Source organism: Saccopteryx leptura, chromosome 5 (genome assembly GCF_036850995.1).
Source record: "Saccopteryx leptura isolate mSacLep1 chromosome 5, mSacLep1_pri_phased_curated, whole genome shotgun sequence".
Taxonomy (NCBI): Eukaryota; Metazoa; Chordata; class Mammalia; order Chiroptera; family Emballonuridae; genus Saccopteryx; species Saccopteryx leptura.
Window position 1 is genome coordinate 5,667,016 of NC_089507.1, and position 24,559 is coordinate 5,691,574.

General features: G+C 54.4%; 1 protein-coding gene across 1 annotated transcript in view; it reads right to left on the bottom strand.

Annotated features, from left to right (window-relative positions):
- CLNK (cytokine dependent hematopoietic cell linker) overlaps positions 1-24,559 on the bottom strand; it is a 194,935-nt gene that overhangs the window by 66,053 nt on the left and 104,323 nt on the right. Inside the window, exons 15-17 of the mRNA XM_066385009.1 lie at positions 21,216-21,287; positions 10,812-10,840; positions 1,166-1,233 (exon numbers count right to left, since the gene is read on the bottom strand). Coding sequence (XP_066241106.1) covers positions 1,166-1,233; positions 10,812-10,840; positions 21,216-21,287 — 169 coding nt within the window. The remainder of the gene's footprint in view (positions 1-1,165; positions 1,234-10,811; positions 10,841-21,215; positions 21,288-24,559) is intronic.

The following is a 24,559-nucleotide window of genomic DNA, read 5'->3' on the forward strand; positions in this document are numbered from 1 at the left end:
ATGGCCTTGCTGGATTCCCCGGGGAGGGGGGGCAGGCCCGTGGGGACAGCAGCCCCACCCTGCTCTGAACAGAACCGACACCAGGCCCCGCGAGTCTTGCCCACAGGACTGACTGGAAATATTTTGGTTTATTTCTTTCCAGGAGGGGAAAGACACAGAGCTTTGCTTTAATTATAGTAAGTTATGTGTATGTATTTGCTAACCTACCTATCATCTATCTACTGTCCATCTCAAGGGTTCTTAACAAAAAGTCCAGTCTTCTTTACCCGTAATACTCAAAATTAATACACTAGTTTGTGACGGACTGATTTTGATTGTGTGTGTGTGTGTGTGTGTCCTGGGGTGAGGGTCCATAACTTAGATTTTAAAGAAGTCTTTCAAACAGGAAAGAACCAATGATTTTACAGGCAGAGTCTGTCTGCCTGTCTGTCCAACCATCCGTCCACCAGGCCTATTCCATTTATCACCTATAGCTACGCTAGTTAGGACCATCTAAATAACATACGTATACAATCTCCCAATAAAATTATGTATACATATGAGATATCTCAGTTCTGCGGCGTTTTCTCTAGTCATTAAGATTCTTTGTAAATATCAAGAATGGCATCATAATGCGAATCTAATATACGCAACTCTTTCTATATTGTTGAACGGTTAGCGCGATCCCATTGTGCTGCCATTTAAGATATACTGCTATAAAATATAAATGGGCGTGTTTAAATATTAATCCAAATTTCAGGCTTGTTCCCTAAATTGCCAACCATAGAATTTTCGGGCCAAAGAAAACGGACATTTTTCTCTTGCTTCGTTAATGCGGGGAGCGCGCTGCCCAGAAAGCTGTGCCCGCTCTCATGCTTTGCCAGCAGTGTTAGAAGTGCTTTCCTCGTCACACACTTGCCAATCCCCGGGCCTTGGAATTTTCGCCTTATCAAATCTTCGCGATGGCCGCGTGAATTCATTTTTATCTCCCTTTCACTATAAAGCTGAGGAACTGGCATACAGTTTTATACCCAAGAATTGAAATACAAATTTTCCCTGCTGGGAAATTATGTTGAAAAAAAAATTTTTTTTCTTTGTTTTTAATTCCACCAAGCACCTTGGAAAAAGCCAGTTGTTTTGTAAACAGTCCGGGCTGGGACAGTGGGTGAGGGAAATGCTGACTCACGCTGTCGCTGTCCTGGAGGCGCTGACTCACGCTGTCGTGGAGAGGCTCATTAGCAGTCTGGTGCGGGCCTGCCAATGACAACAGACACAGTGTTAACGCAAGACGCCCTTCGCTTTCTCCAGAAATCTCGTGCTCATTTCAATTAATTTTTCTTGACTGTAATTGCTCAAAATGAAGTGCATATTTCTGTCCTGCTCACTCTCTCTGCTGCTGCTGCTGCTTTTGCAAAAACAGGGGCAAAGATGGAAAAGGAGGAGAGGTAAGGAAATCCAAACTAAGGAGCCCCACTCCTCCGCTCTAGGTCAGCAGTAGTCCCACCGGAGGAGGAAGGCCCCGCCCACACGTCACATGAGCGCCCAAGGTCCTGACCCCATCTCCCCTGTTGGCCCCACGTGTTGCATTTGCAACACGTTACACTGAAACTAAGTAGATATTTTGAGGGCGGGGTCATATTTACTCATTCATCTACCCCCAGCCCCAGGCGCAAGGCTCAATATTGTCCACATTGGCCAGAGGAGCTCTTGGTAAATGTTGGTTGAATGACTCCTGGTCAGTTGATGCTTCTCAACACTCCCTGCTCTCATTTGGACTTGTTTTAGGAAGGGTTGTCTGCAGGTCCTCTGGGGCACTCAGTGGTCAATGTTTCACATTTTACCCTCAGATTAGGCAAAAAACAGCCAAAGGACTGCTCCCGGAGCCTGCAGTTTCTTTATTTTACTTCTCTTCCCTCCCCTCTTTTGCTTCCTCCTAGACTTAATTTTCTTAAATTGCAACTACAGTGTCGTGCTGTTAGCCTGCGTTAGGAACATTATAAACAGGAAATGTTCTCATCACATTGTCGTTATTAGCACACACGTGAGAAGTTGCCAGCAGGTCTCAGGACCGGCGGCTGCATGCTTCTCAGCAATTCGGTTCACTCTGATTGGAAGGAAAACAGCCATCTCGTAAGAGAGTCTCTTTCCCCTCCTCCTCCGGCTGCTGGGAGTCGCAGGGCGAGCGTGGGGCCCGTGTCCAGCGGGGGTGCAGAGGACCATGGGAAGATATGGGTGTCTACATCTTGGTCTGGCTGCATTATTTTAAAAAAACATTGTCTTCTTTGACCCTGAATTCTCTCACGCTGCTGCACTATGAAATTCGCAGCTGTAAACATGTGTCCCAAGTCTTCTGTGGGGTGTAATGTGTAAGTCAATGAAAGTTCGGCTCAGAACAAAGGCAGCTCCCTGAAATTTGCCTGGGACCTGTGGGTGGGGGAGGGGTAATTAGCCAAAGCGAACCTGGAGCTGATGAGCCGCCCGGGGGCAGGACCCCAGCCTCCCCGGGTGGTGGGACAGGCAGCTGTCACCGCCCAGAACACTGATGACACTGTCCTGTCCCCGCACAATTACACCCCCAATGAGATCCCTTCAGAGTAGCAAGTTGTACTGTCTCGTGAACCGAGTTGACGTAATAAGGTCATCCATTAGACACCGGCTGGCCGGGAAAGAGCAAACCGTCCCAGGCTGAGGACCTGCCCTGGCCCTCGTGAGCACGGAAGGCGCTCGCTGTCGAATTCAGGGTTTAATATAATTTCGTTCTAGGAGACGGTCCTCACGAAACGTGGTCATTACACTGACGTCCCCAGAGAGAGAGAGTTGGGGGTCTCTGCTTTCAGCAAAGGCCAGCTCTGCAGCCTGAGATTCCACCCCCACCCCTGCCCAGGGTCCCCAGATGGGCTTCAGGCCACTTCTGGGTCTTTGTGCCCATCCCACCTGGTGTCCCGGCCTCCTCCCCCTCCTCCCTGACCCCCACTTTGCTTTCAGAATGCTCACTGTCCTTTGGGACCCTCCCGGGACTTCCCGGATCACCGCAGCCACTGTGACGTGACTGGGTTGGTAGTGCAGCCGTTTTCTGTCTCACTCCCCGGGACATGTATATAAAAGCAGGCGGCGTCTGGTGATGTGGACACACAGTACCACCCTGGGGGCGGGGCCTGTCTCTCCTCTCTCCATCCGCCACAGTGCCTATGTGTGTGAATGACAATGCCCGGTTTGGGATGAGTGATATTACAAGGACTGTTCTAAACCTGTGAATTCATGTCGCTCATGGCCCACGAACTACAGTCCAGACTCCCCGCAGGGGCCCCAGAGCCCACTGCAGCCCGGCCTCTGCCCCTCCCTAATCCCATCTCTGCTCCGTTCCCTTCTCACTGAACTGTCCAGGCAAGGGCCTGTCCAGGTCCCTCGGGGACACCGGGCTCCTCCCATCTCAGAGACCTGGCGTGAGGCCCTTCCTCAGTCCACGATGCGCTTTCCCAGCTCTGCCCGTGCCTGGATCCTTTCTGGCCTTCAGATCGTGTCTTAAATGTCATCTCCCCCAGGGGACTGTCCCTGACTCCCAATCTCAGGTAAAAACCAAGGAGCGCCTCTCCAGCCCAGCCGTCATTCCCTCAAGCTCCTGGCGTGGCCGTGAGGACGCCGTGCGCTCAGCAGCCCCGTTTCCCCTCCCTGTGGGCGTGGAGCACGCACGCTCCTCCCCACGCGCTAGCGCTGGGCGGCCATGGCGCTGCGGTGGCCGCTGGGACGAGGCGGGTGTGATGGACTCCACGCCCAGCCTCAGGGACTGGCCAGAGACAGAGGACCCCACAGCCTGCAGAAATAACAGAAGCCACGGGGCAAAAGGAGCGTGTTCGGAAAAAGACCTCCTTCAATCCACATGGGATTGTGATGTGGGCAAGAAATAAGGCTTTATTTTATTAAACCACTAATGCTTGTAGTTACGCATGATAGATATTAGACCTCCCTGGTTAATACAGTCTTTTTAGTTTCTCTGTTGCAGGTAGAAACAAAGTAAGGCAATAAATATATCATTACAGACTGGGGTCCCCCCCTCCCCGGGCAGTGGGGAGATTTCAGGCTTTTGATCGCTCGCTCCGGTCACCCAGCGCACCCTAACGCACCACGAGCGGATGGTCGGCGGTGAATCACAGTGGGGGCTGCAGTGGGAACTCCCAGGACTGGGGACCAGTGGCCAGCCTCCCGGGACAGCCAACTGTCCCTCCGCTGCATGGGCGGGAGCCGGGCACTTGCTCTTGCCGGACCCCAGGCCCCCATCAAACTGGCACCCCCACACGCTTCCAAGTCTCTGAGTCTTCCTGGATCTGGAGGATAGGTTGGCTTCTCAGTGACACACACACACACCCGCAGAGAGAGAGAGAGAGAGAGAGAGAGAGAAAGAGAGAGAACCATTTTCTATGGAGATGAAGTTGCGTTTCCCATCACGGCCCCGGAAGAGTCATGCTCATGTGTCTGTGGAGGGCCGTTCATCACCCAGCGACACCAGGCAGCGCCCCAGAGAAGTGTCCTTTTATGACAGGCAGCCTTCCCGGGAGCTCTCCTTTTAGGAGGAAAGCGAAGACGAGTGTGCGCCCTCTAAATGCTCGGGGGGCTTCCCCGCGCGGCAGGAAGCAAGCACCCCGGACCTCGGCATCAGCTCGGACGCCTCTTCTCAGGCCCACGCAGGCGTGACAACGGCCTCTGGCCAGTGTCCATCCAGTCAAGGTCCCCTAGCTTTGCTCTTGGAGGCTTAAAGTAAGAAACGGCGGGTCCCCAGCATAAACGACTTGCTCTCTAAACAAGGCCCCATGGTGACGTTTAGTCACCCTGTAGTGTGAGGACGACTGACTTAGAAGCTCCGACTCCCTCCCGTTGGAAGGTGGGCCACCAGGACAGAGGGACCGGGGGCCGCCTTCACTGGCGAACACTCCCATGAACTTAAGCCCCCGGAGGTGCAAGACCCGTGCCTTGTCAGCGCCTCTTTGCTCCCTCGTGGGGACAGGGGAGCTGGCCGAGCCCCCCCCAGGCTTGCTGCTACAGGACAGTCCCATCTCGAAAAATTCCCCCAAGCAGGCAAAACCAACTTTCCTTTCCATTTCTTCACGCTATTTCAGAGGGAGGGGCTGGGAAGAGAGGTCCGGGCGGGGCCAGCGAGCTTCCCCCTCCCCACGCGACCCGCTGGACCGGCTCAGAAATGCGTGGCCATCGCCGAGAGCTCCATAGCCTGGGCAGCTGTGTGTCTCCCCTTCCCGTGCCCCTTTCTTCTCAGTCCTGGGACCCCCGATGGCCAGCTGGACACATGGCCCCCTACGGTGGGCACTCATTACACGCCCTCACTGTCCTGGTGGCTACACGTGGCCCAAAGTCCAAGTTTTGGTGGCAATTTCCAGGACGCTTTTTAAAAGGAAGTTGATGTGTGCCATTTATTCCTTCTTTTTCTCCCCCTTGTCTCTCCCGCTGCCCAGAGCACGGGCACTATTTTAGGTGACGGGACAAAATCCCATTTGAGGACAACGCAAGGGAAGGGACGACACAGGAGGGGCGGGAGCTCCGAGGACTTGGAGCAGAACCGCCAAACAGCCTTGGACCGCCGACCCCTGGACTTGACCCACACAGGGAAAAAGAAACATCCGCCATGTTTCACCCCCAGAGTTTCTTTTTAAAAGTGCCTGGCAGCTTTTCACGTTTTGTCACCAATAACGTAGTGGAGGCTTTGATGAAAGGCACGAAACTATATTTTCATGGAAGCTGAGTGAGGAGTTCCAGGTTCAAGTCCTGGCCCTGCCTGTCCCTTTCTGGCCAGGGGACCCCGGGCAAGCTCCTGAGCCTCGGTTCGCCGATACTAATTGTAGAATGGGAATGACAGTGTCCACCCCACATAGCTGACGAGAACCTTAAAAACGCAACTCCCCGGCTCAGTGCCTCACTGACGCCTGGCTGTGTGCTGTGTTTCCTGTCTTTTCAAGGTCAACTTCGTGACCAGACCTCTCCCACTCAACCCCGAGCCTCAGAGTTCGCTGCTTTCGTAGCTGTGGTAGGAGACTGTTCACGATTGAGCGCTCGTGTCAAAGCAAAACCCGCCCCTCGTCGACATGCACCTGTTGCTCCTTCGCAGGGAGGGGTCCTTCGAGCTGTGAAGCTCAGGGGTCCAGGGACCGTCATCTGTTTGACCTTCTTGGCGCACCCGGCACCAAGTGTATTGTGATGGCTGTGGGTCCCACTCTACTGGTTTCTCCTCATGTTCTCTAACCGCTCCTGGGCTCTGTCACGTAATCTATATGGTGAGTGTGATAGAATCACTCCCCTACAGCTCGGGCCCACAGGGAGTGTGATAGAATCACTCCCCTACAGCTCGGGCCCAGACCGGGGACTTGACTCAATCTATGTTAGTTTCTTTCTTCCCATTCTCCCTCCTCCTCAGGTCCTAGAACTTGCTGCTGTCAGGAGGGGCCCAGCGCTCCCATTCTGGGCTCCAGACTCACGGCCTTGGGCTCTTCCGTACACATGACACTGCCTTTCTTATGTTTTACCTTTCAGGAACTCAGAAGTATTGGGGACAGAGCCACCAACGTGATCTTCTCACCACAATGAGAAACAAGACAGACCTTGTACCCAGGCAGGTCCCAAACTTTGGACCATCGATCTATGGTCTAGGTAAAGGCAGGCGTGAACTTTACATCCGTTTTCACCATCGCTGAGTAGAGGGTGGTCATGTCCTGTGAGCCCTGGCGTGTGACTTATCCTTGGGAAGAAAAGAAATAAGAGCGGGGGGAAAAGAGGAAGGGGAAGAGGAAGAGAGAAATAAAGATAGATACAGATTCTACCTATACATATGTAATATATCTGTTATGTAGCTATTATAATATAAGGTCTACCGGAAAGTTCTGTCCATTTTTGGAATAAAACAAAATACAAATTTTTCTTACCGTCAATAAACTTTATTAAATAATATAGTTGCCATTATTATTAATGATTTCTTGCCAGTGTGAGGGCAATTTGTATATCCCATTTTTGAAAAATGTTTTATCTTTTGATGCGAAAAATTGAACCAGTGCTTGTTTGATATCTTCTTCATTTTTGAATTTTTTGCCCTTCAAAAAATTTTGTAAGGACAAAAACAAGTGATAGTCGGAGGGTGCTATGTCCGGGGAATATGGTGGATGCGATAGACATGCTTCTGTAGCATTTCTTCCTTGTTGAAATTCGTAAAAATTACAGTGGTGTAAATGAACTTTATCAGTAGCCATGGGTATACTATCGCTTCACACATAAGACTAACGTGAATCAACTTTGTTTTAGTTAATTTGCTACGTCAGTATGTATACATTAAGTGATAAAAATAGAGAGGCACACATACACCAAATAAACATGTGCTTACGTGTCGAAACTTGTTGTGATAGAAACGGACAGAACTTTCCGGTAGACCATATATATATCTGCATATAAAGGATGGGAAAAAGTAGGCTTACAGTTGTTTGTATGGGAAATAATACAGTAATTCATAAATAATAGTGCAAGGATAAACTTTTGCATAAAGACTCCTCCTGTAAACCTCCTTTGCCCACCCTGTTTCTATTTATACCTTTCATCTATTTATCAATCAGAGGTGGATTAAGGTCAGTGGAAGCCCCCAGTGCAGAAGAAAATATTGGGCTCCTTAAAAAAAAAAAGAGACAGGGAAAATAAAAATACATGTTAACCATATTACTAAATAAATAAAAAATATGATGTACTATTGATGTTAAAATTTCACATGTGAAACCAAACTTGGTGTCATTACAGAAAAGTGTAAAGCTGGAATTTTGCGGGGCCCTTCAGAAGTCAGGGCCCAGGGCGCACGCCCGGTGCACCTGCCCGCCGTTAAATCCGCTTCTGTTATCAATGATCCATCTACCTATCCTTCTACCAGCTCGGTGTCACCCAGCTGTTTTGGGCACTTCGGTTTTATCCACGGACCCACAGCCTCCTGATCTGGAGATGGTGGTGCATTGTAAATTTCAAGCACCAAGCGTCCCGACTCAGGGAAGTGGCTTCACGGGAGGCGTGTGCAGCGAGCTGGGAGAGTGGCTCCGTCTCCTCTGGATGGCCCTTGCCGAGCCAGTTCCCTTCTCTCCTTCTTCATCTCCTCACCGGCAAGGCACGGCCTCAGAACCGCAGATTTGCTGAGTCTTCGGGGCGATTTTTCTTCCTCTTCCTCTTCTTCCTCCTCCTCTTCTTCTTTAAAGAAAAACACCTGTGCGCAAAGCCAGTTGCAGTGCCTGTCACATGAAGAGCGGCGGCGGGTCGCTTGAGTGGATGGATGCATGGATGGATGGACGGACGGATGGACGGGTGGATGAGTGTGTGGTGAGGGCTAAGGAGGCTGCTTTTCATTCTGTTTCCTGGGGGATCTTCAGAAACACAGAGTTTCAAGCCCTCGGGTTTACCAATCTTGGATGATTTGAAACCTTTGCCTGTGCTTACCAGAACTGCATAATCATCTTTCCCCAGCAATTCAGTTATCCACTTTGCAATTTGTGTTTTGTTGCCCAATTTCTGCCTGCTCTTGGGGAGAACCGGTCTCTGCTCCATAAATGCCAGGTGCTGCAATATCCATAAATGGCCAGCAGGGGGCATCAGCTGCCTACATATTCCATACCCGCTTCCTTATTTTTCTTTTAAAAGGGGAAAAAAACCAATCCTTCAAGACAGCTTTTTTATTCTTTTTAAATAGAAAACTAAAGAGCAAACCAAAACAAGTGTTTCTGGACAAAACGAAATTTCTCCTCTGCCTAACTGAATCAACATGATCTTTTTTTTTTTTTTTTTTTTTCTTTTTTACTGTGCCTGGCGACTTAAGACAGAAGCACCCCCATGCTAAGTATATAGAAGTTGGGCTATCTTCTCCAATCTCATTCTTCACTCAGGGGAAGGAGAAAGACTCTTGGGTTTATTTCGACGGAAACACACGGCACCGTTCTCTGTGTCTCGGCCTCACGGAGGTCTGGCGGCGACAGTCGGTCAGGTTGGAACCCTGAGCCTGTCTCCCCAGGCCCCGCGTGCGCTGCAGTTTTGGATCGGTAGTTTTGGGGACACAAAAATACAGGCCCCGTAGACTGTTTTCACTATATAAACACATATGCTACTGGAGAAAGATTAAGATGCTGATGAGCAAAGAAGAATGACAGTCGCCGTTCTTCCCCACACCCAGACAGCCACCGTAAACACACACACACACACTAGAGTCTCTGCACACAGGGCCCCACTGCGCGTGCTCGCTGCTCCCCTGCCTGCTTGCTAGTGGAATCTCATGTTCTAACAGCCATGTCAGCGAATCTTCTTAAACACCATCATTTTTAATGGCTACATAGTATTCTCTCTAGGGAGGCCACCATATATTTAACCAATCCTATGGAAAAAACAAAACAAAGCAAAAAACCCCACAAAAACCAACAACCCCAAAACAACAAAACAAAACAGAAAAAACACAGGCAATTTAAAAGCGCCAGGAACGCTATAAATATCCCCGAGAGGAGCAGTCCTGTAGGCTGGTCGCCATGTGCGTCCGCAGTGATAGGGGCTCTGTTAGAGCTGAGCAGACACCTGCAGCGGTTTGCAAGCGTGGGTGCGTGGGTGCGTGGGTGTGAGGGTGGGTGGCGCGGAGCGCTTTGCTGCTGCGAGCGCCTTCCGCAGGGTATGGACTCGTGCGCGTGCGTGGGCGGGCCCAGGCAGCTGTATCTCAGTGGACATTTTGGGGGGAGGGTTTTGATTTGTGTTCTTCTTCCTGCTTGCGTCTCTAGAATGTTACTGATGGACTGCCACGCCCGTCTGTCCGTTTCTCTCTACCTGAACGCCGGTGAGCAGCAAGGTCAAAGGGGGAGGGGCGCAGGTCCCGAGCTTGGTTCGAGTTCACCAGCCAGGCATCCAACGAACAACTTCGTGCCCAGGCACCACCCTCTTTTGCATTTTCTGCAGTGCCCCCCCCCCCCCCCCCCCCCGGGACTCTGAGTGGACGGTGGGAGCGAGTGTACTTGAGAACAAAGGCTCCGGTACAATTTGGGACCACTGACCCTGAGCGGTGTAGCTCTGTCAGGACCTGACTGGGCAGCTGGGTAACGACGTGCTCTGTGGGAGGGCTGAGTGCCGGGTGCTCCTCCTTTAATGTCTGCTCACACCCGCAGATTACTTTCCCCCATTCTCCCCAATGCTCCGTGGGGCGCGCTGCGCGTGGGGAGACGCTCCCACCTGCAGTCGGCAGACTCGCGAATTCATCCACTGGTTATGCCACTCCCCACTATCCTGCCGTGGCTTTGCACACTTTCTCGTCCGTTTCTCTTTTTTCCTGTCTCGTGCCAATTGTCATTTCTAGCCACCCGCTTTCTAGGGAAATTCTAGGGGGCTTTCCTTGACTTTCTAATGCTCCAAGATGAACAGCGCATGCTCCTAGTCGCCCCGAAGGGACTCCCACAAGTGCCGAGTACCAGGAGCTGGGTTCTAAGGGGAGATACGAGAAAAGTGGCAAACGTGGTTCTGGACCCAGCCACTCGACACATATTTTGGGGAGAGCCCGTTGCACTGAGTTGAGCTGAGCGAATGCTCGCGAACAGCCACGATGCGGGCACACAGGCAGACCTCTCCCGACCCTACGGATGAAGGCACTGAGGCCACGGACAGACTACCGAGCTCCCGGGGGTGGGGAAGCAGGGATCCCAACGCCCGGCGAGGTCCCAGCGCTTGTGGCAGTCACCCACCCGGCTGTCCCCCTAAAAGCAACCAGACACGGATGAAAGGAAGAGTCTAACAGACTGGCAGGGCCATTCCCACCGCTGCGGGGGGACCCCAGGCCCCTGACTCACCTGTGGTACTGTTGACTCCGGGCCATGACCTAGGGCGGAACAGAGAAGCCAGGTGAGTGACAGTGAGCGTGGGGTAGTGCACAGACCTTCCTGGAAGAGGTGGCCGGTCACCCAAGGTCATTTCAAGGGTCAACCTATGGAACGATTTCTTGATATCTGTGTTGTTGACCGAATGTAACAGCCCCGGACAGAGCACAGCAAACGGGAAAATGTGCGCTGAGGAAAAGGACAGTGGGCACCGCAGGGAGCATCTGGGCAAGCCTCCGGCACACAGGAGCCTGCGTGCGTAAGGACGCACGCACACGCTGAAACATACGTGACAGCATGTGCAGGATCCTGGGGTTAAAAAATCCATTGTCTGCCTTGAACTGTTATTCAAAACCATAGTTATGGGCTGTGTGATGTCTGGAGGGGGCAGTGGCAGTCTGGCTGGTTTTTATGATTGGGAACAATGTTGCTGAGTGCCTCCACGCTTGCACTTTTAAAATCTACCTCATTGCTGAATATTTCCAGGAGATGTTCCATCAAATGCAATAAAGGGGCCAGGAACATGGGCCTGGTTCATGTCAGTCACCTCGGGACCTCCCCCAGGCGCTGTGTCCTTCTATATTCCAACCCGGGTGAGCGGTGACCCATCCCTGCTCCTCACCACCGCGAAGTTCGCCCTTTGAAGCGACTTTGCCTACTTGACACTTCCCTCCTGTCTCCCTTTCTTGGTGACCTAGTGAGATTGAATAATGGTAATAATAATTATTATTTTTAAGTGGTTTTGGGCTATTTGCATTTCTTCTGTGATAAGTTATCTGGCCATGTCTCTGCCCTTTTCCAGAGAGGTCTGTACCTGGCCGCCGCACCCCGCCCTTGGACAGTGCGCCCTCGGAGCCACCTTCCCCCAGCCCCTGACTCCAGGCAATGACCCGGAAAGCCCAGGGGCGCTGGGAAGCTCAGAAGGACGTGCTTCTGCGAGCCACCTCGTTTGTGCCTTCAGCAATCTCGGCCCTTGTGTCGCACCTGTCCTCCGAGGCTCTCCGAGTGCGTCACAGCAGCAATTAACTGAGCATCGCAACACACCTGGGTGTAAATATTTATGAGGCCTGCTTGGTGGTGGGGACGTTGGGCATAGCACAGTGAAGCCAGGAGATGTTGGTTACCAGGAGACCACACTGTTGCCCTCTGCTCACTGTTTTATACGCAAAGTGACCCTGTGGGGCTAGCTACGACTGTCCCAAGTTTCCAGACAAGGAAACAGGGGATTCAGAGGACCCTGTCCCAGTCCCACAGAGAGTGAGGGATCTGACACCAGCCTGCCTGCCCCGGGGACCCTGCTCCCACCCTGGCCAGTGGGCATTGGCGTGTCAGGCTTTGCAGGAACCCTGCAGCTGCGGTCTGGAAACCTTTGTGGTTAGCGCTTGGCACCCTTTCAAGTCGCCTGAGATTCTGCAGAAATTAACAGGAAATCAGCCAGCAGGAAGCTGAGCATTTATCTGGAGCCCCGGAGTTCTGACACTTTAAACATACGGTCCCTTCCATGACATCTTGGTGTCTGATTAAGGGCTCCGAAGGCTCCCCAGTCTTGCAACTCACGGCATGTGAAACCGAAATATGTATTTGCCACAATCCGGTGGTCCTGGGAGCTTAATGTGAGTGTGGCCGTGGACAGAAGGCAGTGCGCCTGCGTCCAGGGTTCTGGAGGGCAAGGCACAGTCTTCTTGGGCTCCTGGAGAGGCCTTTAGCCTTGAAATTAGGGTTCATCTTTTTTTTTTCTTCCCTTTCTTATCTTAGCCTTGCCTAGTTTTTAGAATCCAAGACTCTTTAGCTAGAAAGCACTTTGGAGATCAAGTGGCCCAACTCGCTGTTCCCAGTTTCAGACTCTGGGAGGCAGAAGTGAGGTCTTTGACACCTAAACAGAGTGGCTGGGAGGGGGAAGGCGCCCATCTGTCCCGCGCGCACGCGGGAGGCGAGCCTAGACTCCGACGGGGCTCCACGGTGCAGAGGCCAGGCAGCCAAGCCTCAGAAGGCTGAAGTGAGCTGCCTAAAGTGGCACAGAGAGCTCCAGGAGGAGCTGGGTTTGTCCGACCCGAAATCCCTTAGTATTTAAGGGCTAAGCCCGGAGCAGCGACTTGGAGCGCGCGCTCTGTGTCTGAGAGATTCCCACTGCCAAGAGCGGCTTCTCTGATCCAGTCTGCGGCGGCGCCGCTCGGCCGGTCCCGCAGCGACCGCGCGCGTTCACGTGTCCGCCCTCCGGGACCGGGACCGTGCGCCCTGGGGCTCTCTGTGCGTCAGTGCCAGCCCAGTGAGTTCGCGGAGGAAGCGTCAGCAGCGCAGGGAAGCGGGTGTTGTTGCAGCTGAGCCCGCAGAGGGGGAGGGAGGAGGAGAGGCTGGACCTGCCACCCAGGGCCCGGGAAGGAGGGCTCGGGTCCCAGAGGCGTCCTGGGCTCCCCGGTTAACGTCTGGCGGGAGCGCAGTTGACGAGCTCTCTGGAAAGGTTCCTGCGTTGTTAACACTCTTCGCAGCCTGACAGACCAGGGTGATTAATGAAAGACGCTGCTAGCAAACTTCACGGAGGCTTGATGTGTGTCCTCTGTGCGCGAGCGAGGCCCCTGTGTTAGCAAGCTGCCTCTGGCAGGGGAGTGGCAGGGACGCACCCTGCCTTCCAGGCTCGCAGCCTCTGTAACACGGCCCTGGGCGCCTGGCCGCAGCTGGATGGCGTTGAAGCCTGGCAGCCCCCCTGTGCGCCCCCCACCCCTGCTCCCCACCCCTGCTCCCTTCCACAGCTGGGCCCCAGTGAGGCGGCTTCCCTTCTAGTCCCGGCTGGTACCAGCCGGGTGTCCACGCTGTGGCGGGGGGGGGTTGATGGAATATAAAATGACAAACTTGACCTCTAAGGAGGGTGGGTAGTTTTCAATATTTAAGTCTCCTGACAGAGATTTTAAATTTCTGCATTATTTTAAAATTTTTATTTAAAATTTATCTTAATATTTAAAGATGTAAATTTTTGATATTTCTTAATAATCTAACATGCTTACTGATTTTTAAAGGGCCTTCCATTGGACCGCCCGTCCGTCCCTCCGCTCCCCCTCGCGGCCGAGGCTTGGCTGAAGCAGGCAGGGGGCACATGCCTGCCACTTGTCCACGGGAACAAGGTCTGGACAGCGTGTCCTACGGGTTCTGTCTCCAGGGTCGTGGTCCTGGCCTGGAGATGATTCCTCATGGCCCCCTGGAGCGTGATGCGTGTCGGCCCCTCCGGGTCCCCCCAGGCACCCGCGTTGGTCCACGATGCGGCAGCAGAACCCTCGGGGAAGTGGTCAGGGTGACGTCACCCTGCGGCTGTCTCCCTGTCCCAAACCTCCCGGGTGGGCTGGCTCAGCCCCACCTCTCACCCAAGTCGCTGCCCCCGGACTGAAGAGACACCTGAGAATAAAAGTCTCGAATGTCTGGGAGGCGGCTGATGTTTCCGAGAGTTGCTACCCTCACTTTGAATATGAGTTCGTTCCCTTCTTCCCTGTCTTTGAATGCCTGCACTGTAAGTCGCTTCATTTAAACCTCCGGGTGATTGACTCTCGGTGGGCAGTATCGTTCTATCAATTTTAGGGCATTACGGACAGTTAGCGCCGAATGGGACCATGAGCTAAACCTTTCACGCTGCGGAGGGGCTGGCGGGGGCCCAGGTTTGCTGTGGCGGAGTTCTGCATGGGTCCCTTCATGCCGGCCCGTCCGATGGCAGGGCCCGCGTCCTTCTGTCAGCTCCGGCAGGGAGGCGGAGGCTGTGCTTGCGGCAGGGCGCTGTGGGCGCTGAGGTGGGGAAGTGTGCGCGCTCAGAGAGTAGCGAACAGGAAGGGATAGGCGTGCAAGGCGTGTCCACCTGCAGGCGGAGCGGAGGCCCGCCTGGCCGCGGGGAAGGGTGCTCAGAGCCGCAGCTCAGACAGATAACGCAGGAGCACCCACGAGGCATTGGGGACGGAAGGGCTGGGGTACACCCGTCTGAGAAAGAAGTAGTGACGGAGAGCGTGGCCACCAAGGCCCCCCTCTGACCATGTGGCATCTGTCTGGTGGAACCCACACTCATATAACCAGAACAGAGTACAGTGTGACTTCTCAAACGTCCTGCACCGGGCCCCCAGCTCCTATTGTAAAAGGGGACCCAGGTACTAACACCGCGCCTGGACCAGGGCCCGTGCACAAGAACACGTTGTTGAGTGAGTGAGTGAGGGAGGGAGCGCACACGTGTCCGGGAAGCACACACGAGGGGGGCAGCTCTGGAGCGGGGCAGCCAGAGACACACGGCGGAGCACGCCTGGGTCGCGCACAGACCGTCCCGTCCCAGCGCGGCCTGCAGTGTCCCCACGCGGCAGGCACCTGCTCCCCACGGGGCACACACCCCCTCACATACCCGTGAGCCGGTTCTCCCTCGTTCTGCACGACAGACCTGAGATGGCGGAGTGGCCCCAGCCCTGTGTTCCTCTGAAGCAGGGGAGACTCACACCAAGGTGGCCTCAGGCCAGGCTCACTGTTCATACGTGAGGAGCTGAGCTCCTGCTTTGTCAAAGGAACCCTTCATTTGTTTCAACAATCTCCTTTTTAAAATTTAATGATGAAAAGAAAAATCGGATGTATACAGCTCCCTGAAAGGGTCTTGGGGAGAATGCTGAAGGTGTTGGGTAGCATCCCGGACTGTGAGAAGCTCACACCCCAGGGCCCCCTTGGCTGGGGAGAGGCATCCCACCTTCCCGAGCTCCTGCCTGGCCAGGCCAGGGACCCGGGCACCCCTCCTCTGAGCCCCGCGGCACTTCCTGCTCTAGTGACATACTTAGTACAGTTAAAAGGCAGTGCATAATTATTCATTTCTTATTTAAACCTCATAGTTTTAAACCTGGCTTGTGGTTTGTGTTGTTTTTTTTTTTGCTTCCCTCAACTAGATGTTAAGTTCTCTGGGGTCGGAGAGCACATCTTGTAACCTATAGTCCTTTCATAGATGGTGTCCGTGCCCCTGACAGATATTAACAGGTGACAACAAGACTGGCTGGTGCCGTGCTGGGCTGGCAGCGTGCTGGAGAGTGACCTCTGTGCCGTGCCCGGCCAGCTCAGTGGGCAGGGCCGCCCCGGGCCCACAGTCCCCTACCGCCGCTGACCCTTCCCCAAGCATCCTGTCTTCTCTCTTCTGTCCCCCACCCTCCTCCCTCCGGTGGGCGTTCCTTTTGTCATCTATTTAAGTCTAGCCTGTGCCGGGCGTGGGACCAGTACATGCTAAGAGCATTCCGCTGTATCCTAGGGGGTCCTGACTCTGCCCTCCCTCCCACGCCCTCCCGTCAGCAGTGTTTACTGAGCATCTACGATAGTGTCGCAGCTCCCAGCGGACAACCACAGACAAGCGGGCGGGACAGCGCGTGATGCGTCCTCTGTGAAGGCCCTTTGGACCCTCCGTATGGCTGTTTGCCTGTGAGGTCTTCAGGACACTCTACTTCCTGTCCCGTGGGGGTGGGGGACAGGGGGCAGCAGTGATTGTTATGGGTCCCCCAGGGCAGCGGGAAGACAGGTGGGGAGGACAGGGGTGGGTCGGGTGGGCAGAACCTCAGAGGTCCAGAGCGGACAAGCCGCAGTGGCCGCCCGTCCTGTCTCCAGGAAGGCCCGGCACTGGGCGTCCCTAGTGCTCGGAATAGAACCGGCGGCTGGCTCTGCTCCGAGGGATGAGGACTGGCCCTCATGGGCCCTGAGACGTCACGGCCGCCTGCACCTGTCCCCCCGGGATGGACTCTCGCTGCGGGTGTTAGGGGCGGAAGGAAGAAACTGAGAGCCAATGGGGCGGTGCATGGGGAAGGACCTGAACGTGCGAAGGGGAGGGACACTGTTAGTAGCAGCGGGGCCGAGAGAGAGACCTGCCCTGGGGGTGCAGAGACCCGCTGGGAGCCTTGGCCCTGCTCCTCGCTGGCACGTGAACCTGGCCGAGCCCCGAGCCTCCCCCGTGCTCCCCCAGCTCACGGCAGTGTCCTAGGATCTGTTACGTGTTCTTTACCCGGTCACGACCCCCCACCCCGTAGACTGCGCGTCTCTGGCGTGGGCTGGGTCTTTGTCTCCGGCTTTCCCAGTCCTGGTACGGGACCTCCCCCAGGCGGGGAGGACGTCCTGGCGCACCTCTCTCCACCCTCCTCGCACCTGGTCCCGATCTTGTCTCCTCTTCTCTCCACCCCACACGCCCTGATGGCATGGGTAGGGACAGAGCCGGTGCTGGGTCCACAGGCCTCTTGCTCCGGCTCCAAGGCTTGTACTCTTGGTAGTGATGCTCAAAGCCAAGGTTCTCACTCGTGAGTAGGAGGACTCATGTAGACACAGGTTCCTGGGCCTCAACGCCCGAGTTTCTGATTGGCAGGCGGGGCCTGAGAATCTGCATTTTTAAGAAGTTCCCCAGTGAGGCTGATCCTGCTGGGTTAGGGACCGCGCTGCAGGGACCGGCACTGGGAGGCTTCCTCACCGTGGATGCGGACACTCTTCTCCGGAGGGCACCGCGCCTGCCCCTCTCCTCACCGTGGATGCGGACACTCTTCTCCGGAGGGCACCGCGCCTGCCCCTCTCCTCACCGTGGATGAGGACACTCTTCTCCGGAGGGCACCGCGCCTGCCCCCTCTCCTCACCGTGGATGAGGACACTCTTCTCCGGAGGGCACCGCGCCTGCCCCCTCTCCTCACCGTGGATGCGGACACTCTTCTCCGGAGGGCACCGCGCCTGCCCCCTCTCCTCACCGTGGATGCGGACACTCTTCTCTGGAGGGCACCGCGCCTGCCCCCTCTCCTCACCGTGGATGCGGACACTCTTCTCTGGAGGGCACCGCGCCTGCCCCCTCTCCTCACCGTGGATGCGGACACTCTTCTCCGGAGGGCACCGCGCCTGCCCCCTCTCCTCCTGCCCCTTCTCCTCACCGTGGATGCGGACACTCTTCTCCGGAGGGCACCGCGCCTGCCCCCTCTCCTCACCGTGGATGCGGACACTCTTCTCCGGAGGGCACCGCGCCTGCCCCCTCTCCTCCTGCCCCCTCTCCTCACCGTGGATGCGGACACTCTTCTCCGGAGGGCACCGCGCCTGCCCCCTCTCCTCACCGTGGATGCGGACACTCTTCTCCGGAGGGCACCGCGCCTGCCCCTCTCCTCACCGTGGATGCGGACACTCTTCTCCGGAGGGCACCGCGCCTGCCCCCTCTCCGCAACGGGGGGGGGGGGGTCTGGACACGAGCACGTGGAGGCCTCACAGGACTGGAGAACGGAACTCGCAGGTTTGCACTGACATAGAAGAGACGGCCGTGGGACGACTTAGAACCCAGAAGTGGTGCTGAACTGAAGGTTAGACTCTGAATGCAAATCCTGTGGCTACCAGTCCTTGTGACCAGCGAGTTGCTCTGGGGTTGTGACCACAACCTGTCGCCTGTGGCAGTCTCTCCTTCCTCATCTGTAAAACGGGGATCATAGCTTCTACTCCAGGGCGCTGTCATGAGGATTACACGCCGACGTTCCTTTCGCGGTGGCTGGGGCACGTCGGGAGTTCAGCTGTTGACTCGAGTTTGGACTCCACTGGAAAACTGTCTTCAGTAGGTTTCCGTTCCTACCCACGTGGGGGAACGGCACAGGACAGAAGCGGGCGCTGGGGCTCAGGCAGGTGAACGCCACGGGGCGTTCCAGGAGACGTTCTTCTCCGTGCTGTGGACAGGTCGCGGGCAATGGGCGCAGATACGATCTCGTGGTTTTCTCGGACAGTCTTCTGGGCCGCGGCATCGTGGTGGGGCCCTAGCCCTCCGCTCGGCATTTCGCTCTGTCTGTTACCAGGAGGGCCATGCCTGTTTGCGTTTGGGGCCGGGTGGGAGCGGACGGCCCTCTGTGCCTGTTTTGGGGGGGCTGACTCCTGCACCCGGCGAGGGGATGACCGTGGCGAGGGCGGCCAGGTGGAGCGTCAGGGTGGCTGTGGGTATTAGTCATAAGATCTAAGGGTCTGCCGCTTAGCACCCCTCAGCCAGCTGCTCGGCTCGGGGAAGCTAGTGACGCCCTCCGGGCTGCACCCTCCTCGCTTATAAAGGGGAACTAGCCCGAGTGTGATTGCTGGGGTCCATGAGAGGCTGTCTACGCACCTACAACAGCGCTGGTACATGCTAGCCCTCGGTGCCTGTGAGTCCTTGTTTTATGAGAACCTACTATATTCTTGTGTGTGTGTGTGTATATATATGAGAGAGAGAGAGAGAGAGAGAGAGAAAGAGAGAGAGAGAGAGAGAGAAAGGAACAGACAGGGACAGACAGACAGGAAGGGAGAGAGATGAGAAGCATCAACTCATAGCTGTGGCATCTTAGTTATTCATTGATTGCTTTCTCATATGTGCCTTGACTAGAGGGCTCTAGCTGAGCCAGTGTCCCCTTGCTCAAGCCAGCGATTTTGGGCTACAAGCCAGTGACCTTGGGCTTTAAGCCAGAGACCTTCAGGGCTCAAGCCAGCGACCATGGGGTCATGTCTATGATCCCATGTCAAGCTGGCGACTCCGTGCTCAATACAGCGACCTCAAGTATTCTGAACCTGGGTCCCCAGCGTCCTGGACCAATGCTCTATCCACTGCACCACCGCCCGGTCAGGCAGAGAACCCACTATGTTCTAAGCACACTGCTGAGGCCATTCATCGATTCTCCCATACGGGAACCGCTTCAGGCACAGGGAGTCAGTGGCGAACGAGACAGTCTACATTATTTTTCAAATACCATCTCTAAAATACATGAGCTGCTATAATGGAAACGGGCCTGTCCGAGCCAGGCTGCCCAGCTAGAGGGCGGGTCAGCGGAGAGGTCAGTCAGTGCAGCCCCGAGGGACTCACAGCTCTGCCTGCCCGCAGCACCCTGTCTGCCCTGGCCTGGATCTCCATCACACTCTCATCATTACAATTTGTACAGAGAATGAGAACCATTGGTTTAATTGTTATTAAAGTAAGATCAGTAGACTCAAATATATCGCTTTCAGACATTTCGATTTATCAATCTTAAATACTAATTTATATGTATATAGTCCTGGCGTTATGAAATATGCAATGGTGCAGAGATTTGTGTGGATATGGGGGGATTTTATTTTTAGAAACTTGAGTTTGTAAATGGTTTGGAACAAGTTGCAGAAACATCATCTGTTGCTCTTTTTAATATATCTTGAGCGTGCTATGACACATCTTGAAATAATTTGCTTCAGGGAAAATAAAAAGGAGCTCTGCCCCCCCCCCCCCCATGTAAGTGTAAGTATTATCTGATGCAAGTCACTGCTGCAGACTCCCCATCTGAAGGAAGGCTCCTAACCCTTCCATCTCCCCTCTTCGCTATTGTCAAGAAATAAGAAAAATGGACTTAAAATGCATTATTTAAATGGATTGAATGTAAACATCAAAGAGGTCTGAGAACAGCCGCAAATTTCCCTTTGCTTTTAACGTGGCCTTGGAAACATATCAAGCGTTCTGTCTGGCGGGTATCTATTTATTCCGCTTAGGAAAAATATTTCTGCCAGTGAGTCCTCCGGTCCCGGGAACGCTCCTGGCGCCCGGCAGGTAGTAGGAACCGAACGGATGTTTGGTGATTGACTTGGGTTGAAGTAGATTGGGATTCAAGCACTGGTCCCGAGCACAGAGACCCCCGGGGCACCTCGGGGCCCAGGGACTGCTGCTGCCGGCCCCGGTGAGTGGGTTCTGTCCGGGCGCAGGGCGACCCACGCCCGCTCTCAGCACCGGGGTGTTGACCGGGATCAGACTGCCAGATCTGATGTGGGATTGGTCTCTTGTGAGTGAGTTTATCATGTTAGCCCCGATCTGAGCTTGACGACTCAGCTGCGAGCCCCTTGAAGCGTGGACTGGTCTTTCGTCTCTGCGTTTCTGGTCGCCTGTGCAAGTCTTGACGTCACCATTGCTCAGTAAATGCCCTGCTCAGCTGGACAAGGAAAGAGGCCACACAGGCAGGTGGTTCCCTCTACTCTCCCGACTGTGGGACCTGGCAGTGGGCGTGTGGCCCGGTCCACCCATGACCCGTCATCTAAACCATTCCTTGGCCCAAGAATGGAAGGCCCCCCCCCAACCCCCAGTGGCTGTGTCTGGGGCTGCTTAGAGCCCTGGTCTGTGATGCGGTGGGTGCCGGGGGCTTCCCGCCTACACCTGCGTCACCAGTGTCACCTGCGTCACTGGTGTCACCTGTGTGCTGGCAGGCCAACCGCACCAAGTCCCTTCTCCAGGTCACCTCGAAGATCACCGCCAGCAATGTCATTCTGTCACCTTAACTCTGTGTGTGTGTGTGTGTGTCTGTGAGTGTGTGTGTGTGAGAGAGAGAGTGTGTGCGTGTGAGAGAGGTCAGCTTATTTGCCACAGAACCAAGGTTTCCACTCTTCTCTGAATCAACAAGGGGATAATACTCTCACCTAGTCTTCGGCAGGGCGGAGTTCTGGGATTTCAGATCACTGGACCCTTCTTTCGTCGTCCTTCTGTTGCCCCTGGGATGAGAGAGAGCAGGTCCCCGTCAGGAAAGAGTACAGAGCTGGGGGGAAATTAGTTATCGGCCTTCCTTCCTGCAAACAACCGCCCGTTCAGTTTCAGTAATGAGCGTCTCGCACATTTTCCCAAATCTGTCTTTGCATTTATTTCCATTAGGGTTTAAAAAAAAAAAAATCCATGTTTTAAGTAATTCAATTACATAAAATTATTATTATTATTTTTAAAAATGTAACAACTTTCTTGTATAAGAGCTTTATTTGACAGCACCGGCTGGAAGAAGTGCCCCAGTCAGGTGGGGGTGTGTCTGGTCCCCCAGGCAGGGCCGCTGGGGGGCCCTCCTTACCCTCTGAGCTCGATGACATTGCTCTGTAAAACAAAGAGCATCTTACCTCCACCACACAGCCAAACAGAGGCAGCCCCTGTGGGCCCAGGAATGTTCTAGATGCTTTCCCACGTTAGCTGAATTCACCTCCAAACTAGCAAACATCATTGGGGCAGGAAGACAGACTACTTCACAATAGGGACTAGGAATCCAATAATATTTACTGAACTCCGACATACCCGAGGCGCTTTGATGGCATTTTCTACGAGGAGATTAACTTATTTTCAATTGAGTTGGTTTGTTAGCATTCCTTACGGCACGCGTGATCATAGACCCTCCCGGCTATGTGCCTTATTCCGTCAGCCAAGCAGAAGTTACTTTTTCTTTTGCCGCTGCGTGAGCTTTATCTGCCGTTTACTGCTGACAGTTGTCTTTACACCCGGTGAGTGCTGAGTCATTGTCCTGCCTCCCCCTTCCCCCCCCCCTCCCTTGGACTTTCTCTACTTCCTCCCCCAAGGCTCTTCCGGGCACCGTGTCCCTCTTTCTCAAATACCCACTGTCTTCTCTTCCTCTCTGACTCAAGCTCTGAGCTCAGTCTAGTGTCCCTTCCTCGGGGAAACCATCCCTGCCTTGGAGACCGGCTCCTCCCGGCTCAGGTCTGAGTTGACATTTCACTTTTGTTCTAACTTGTAGCTGTAATCACGTCTGCTAAGCTTGCTGGTCTACCATCTGGATGAGGGCAGAGACTCGCAGGGCTTGCCTCAGTGCCCCCTCCCTCTGCCATGCTTCCCGGGCCCTGGGTCAGTGCCTGGCCCACAGTGGGCCCGCAGTGGACGCGTGTGACTGTCCACATGAACAGGGGTATCCAGGAACTGCCCGGCGATGACCCGAGACTCTCTCCCTCCGGGAGGGACTCGGTGTGCGCCTAGCGACAGCACTGTGATGAGCAGGCGATTGAGCGAGTTGTTTGGATAGATTTTGTCATTGGAAACTGATCTTCTCGAAAGAAGGTGGTATTATTTCATTATCTTTCATTTTACTTTTTAATTACTTCATGATTTCAAAATTATTTAATTATTGTGTTTCATCTATTTCATTATCTCAATTTTTTTATTCACATAGAATCTGATTCATGAATCTGCATCTGCACTCTGATTTCTCCTCTAAGCTCTAGACACGGACGTCTGTCTAACTGTCCTCTGGGCCTTTCTAGCTGGCTCTCCTCCAGCGGACCTTGGCCCTTTCAGCAGCGGGTGGCTCTACTGCCCACTCAGGTTCCAAACCAGCTACCCGGCTTCTTCGCCCTCCATCGCCGCCGGATCCTGACACGCGTTCCCGAAATGTCCCTCGTTCTGTCCCTCCGTCTTCACCGCTGTGAGCAGTGCTCAGTCTCAGTCCTGTTCTCACGTTTTCCAGCCTGGCCTCTAGCGTCAGCCCCTACCGGCTTTGCCGGCCTCCTGGCCTCCGCTCCACCCACCAAACGGCAGCAAGAGCCCCTTGCTGACGGCCACCAGCACGCTGGGAGTCAGCCCCCTGCTTGACGATGCTCACCCACTTCAGGAGCTTCACCTCTTATCTCGTCCGCTGCCTCTTACGTCTCGGTGGCGCCACCGGCCTGAACTCGAGCGTTTTCTTCCCTGGGCCTGGAAGCCTCCAGCCCACTTCTGTGTAACATCTCGTTGAAGGGCAGGCCCCGTCTGTCCGTGCGGTAGGCTCTCTTTCACCAAGTCAGTTATGTCACTCCACCAACAAGATGTTTGTCCCCCAGGAGAACTTTGAAAAGGTTGACGCTATCACCTGCTCCTTTTCTGATGTCACCAGCGGGGTGACTGTGGAGCCTGGCAGTCCTTCTGTGGAAATCACGCCGTCTCCCTTCCCTCGGCCCCTGGGGAAGAGCACCACGCCACAGCCGGGCTCTTCAACCGCAGGTGGAGCCAGTCTGAGAAGTGTGGCGGCACCAACTGCGTTCAGGGTCTCCTGAGATGCCAGCCTGAGTCCAGCCTAGCCAACCTGACACCGTGCCGTTCTCATGGTCCGCGGGGAGCCAGGACCCCCGTTCTGCCCTCTGTCTCTCGTCCTTGGCGCCGGCATCACCACGAACTGTAATTGGGCATCCAAGAGACTTCCTTTCCTCTATGTAATCCATGAGACTTAAAGTTACTGGGATTTGTTTTTCCTTATAAATCCACGGGATTATTTTTTTCTCTGTAATACGATCTACGCATTCTTCTATGAGGTTCTCTTCTCCTAGTCTCTGTGGCCAGGCCCCCAGAAGGACAAGAACACACTGCTATTGTCGCATCTTTAGAGTCAGCACATGACCTTTTGCTTCCTCCTTAAATATGCGCCATCCTGTATTCGTTATCTGTTGCTGTCACCACAAACTCCAACCGAACACATCTATTACCTCATCGTTGTTGTGGCTCAGAACCCTAGGGAGGGCTCGGGAGGGTGTCTGTTCAGGCTGTACTGAAGGTGTCAGCCCAGGTTGGGGTGGGCCTCATCTGAAAGCTCCGCTGGGGAAGGACCGACTCTAAGAACACTTGATTGTTGCTGGAAGTCAGATTCTTAGGGCCTGTTGGATTGAGAGTCTCTGTTCTCTGGTGTCTGTTAGCTGGAGGCTGCCCTCAGTCCGGTCACCTTGGCCTCCCTAACACGGCCACTTGCTTCATCAAAACGTGCACACCGAGGAGACGGGAGGTCAGCTACGGTCTTAGGCAAGGCAGTCGTGGAAGTGAGGTCCCATCAATTTTGCCATATCCTGTTGTTTAGAAGCAGTCTCCGGCTCGCTCACACCAGGGGAGGGGATTACACAGGGAGGGACGTGAGCGCGGGGAGGAGAGTGCACAGGGAGGGACGTGAGCGCGGGGAGGAGAGTGCACAGGGAGGGACGTGAGCGCGGGGAGGAGATTGCACAGGGAGGAGAGTACACAGGGAGGGACGTGAGCG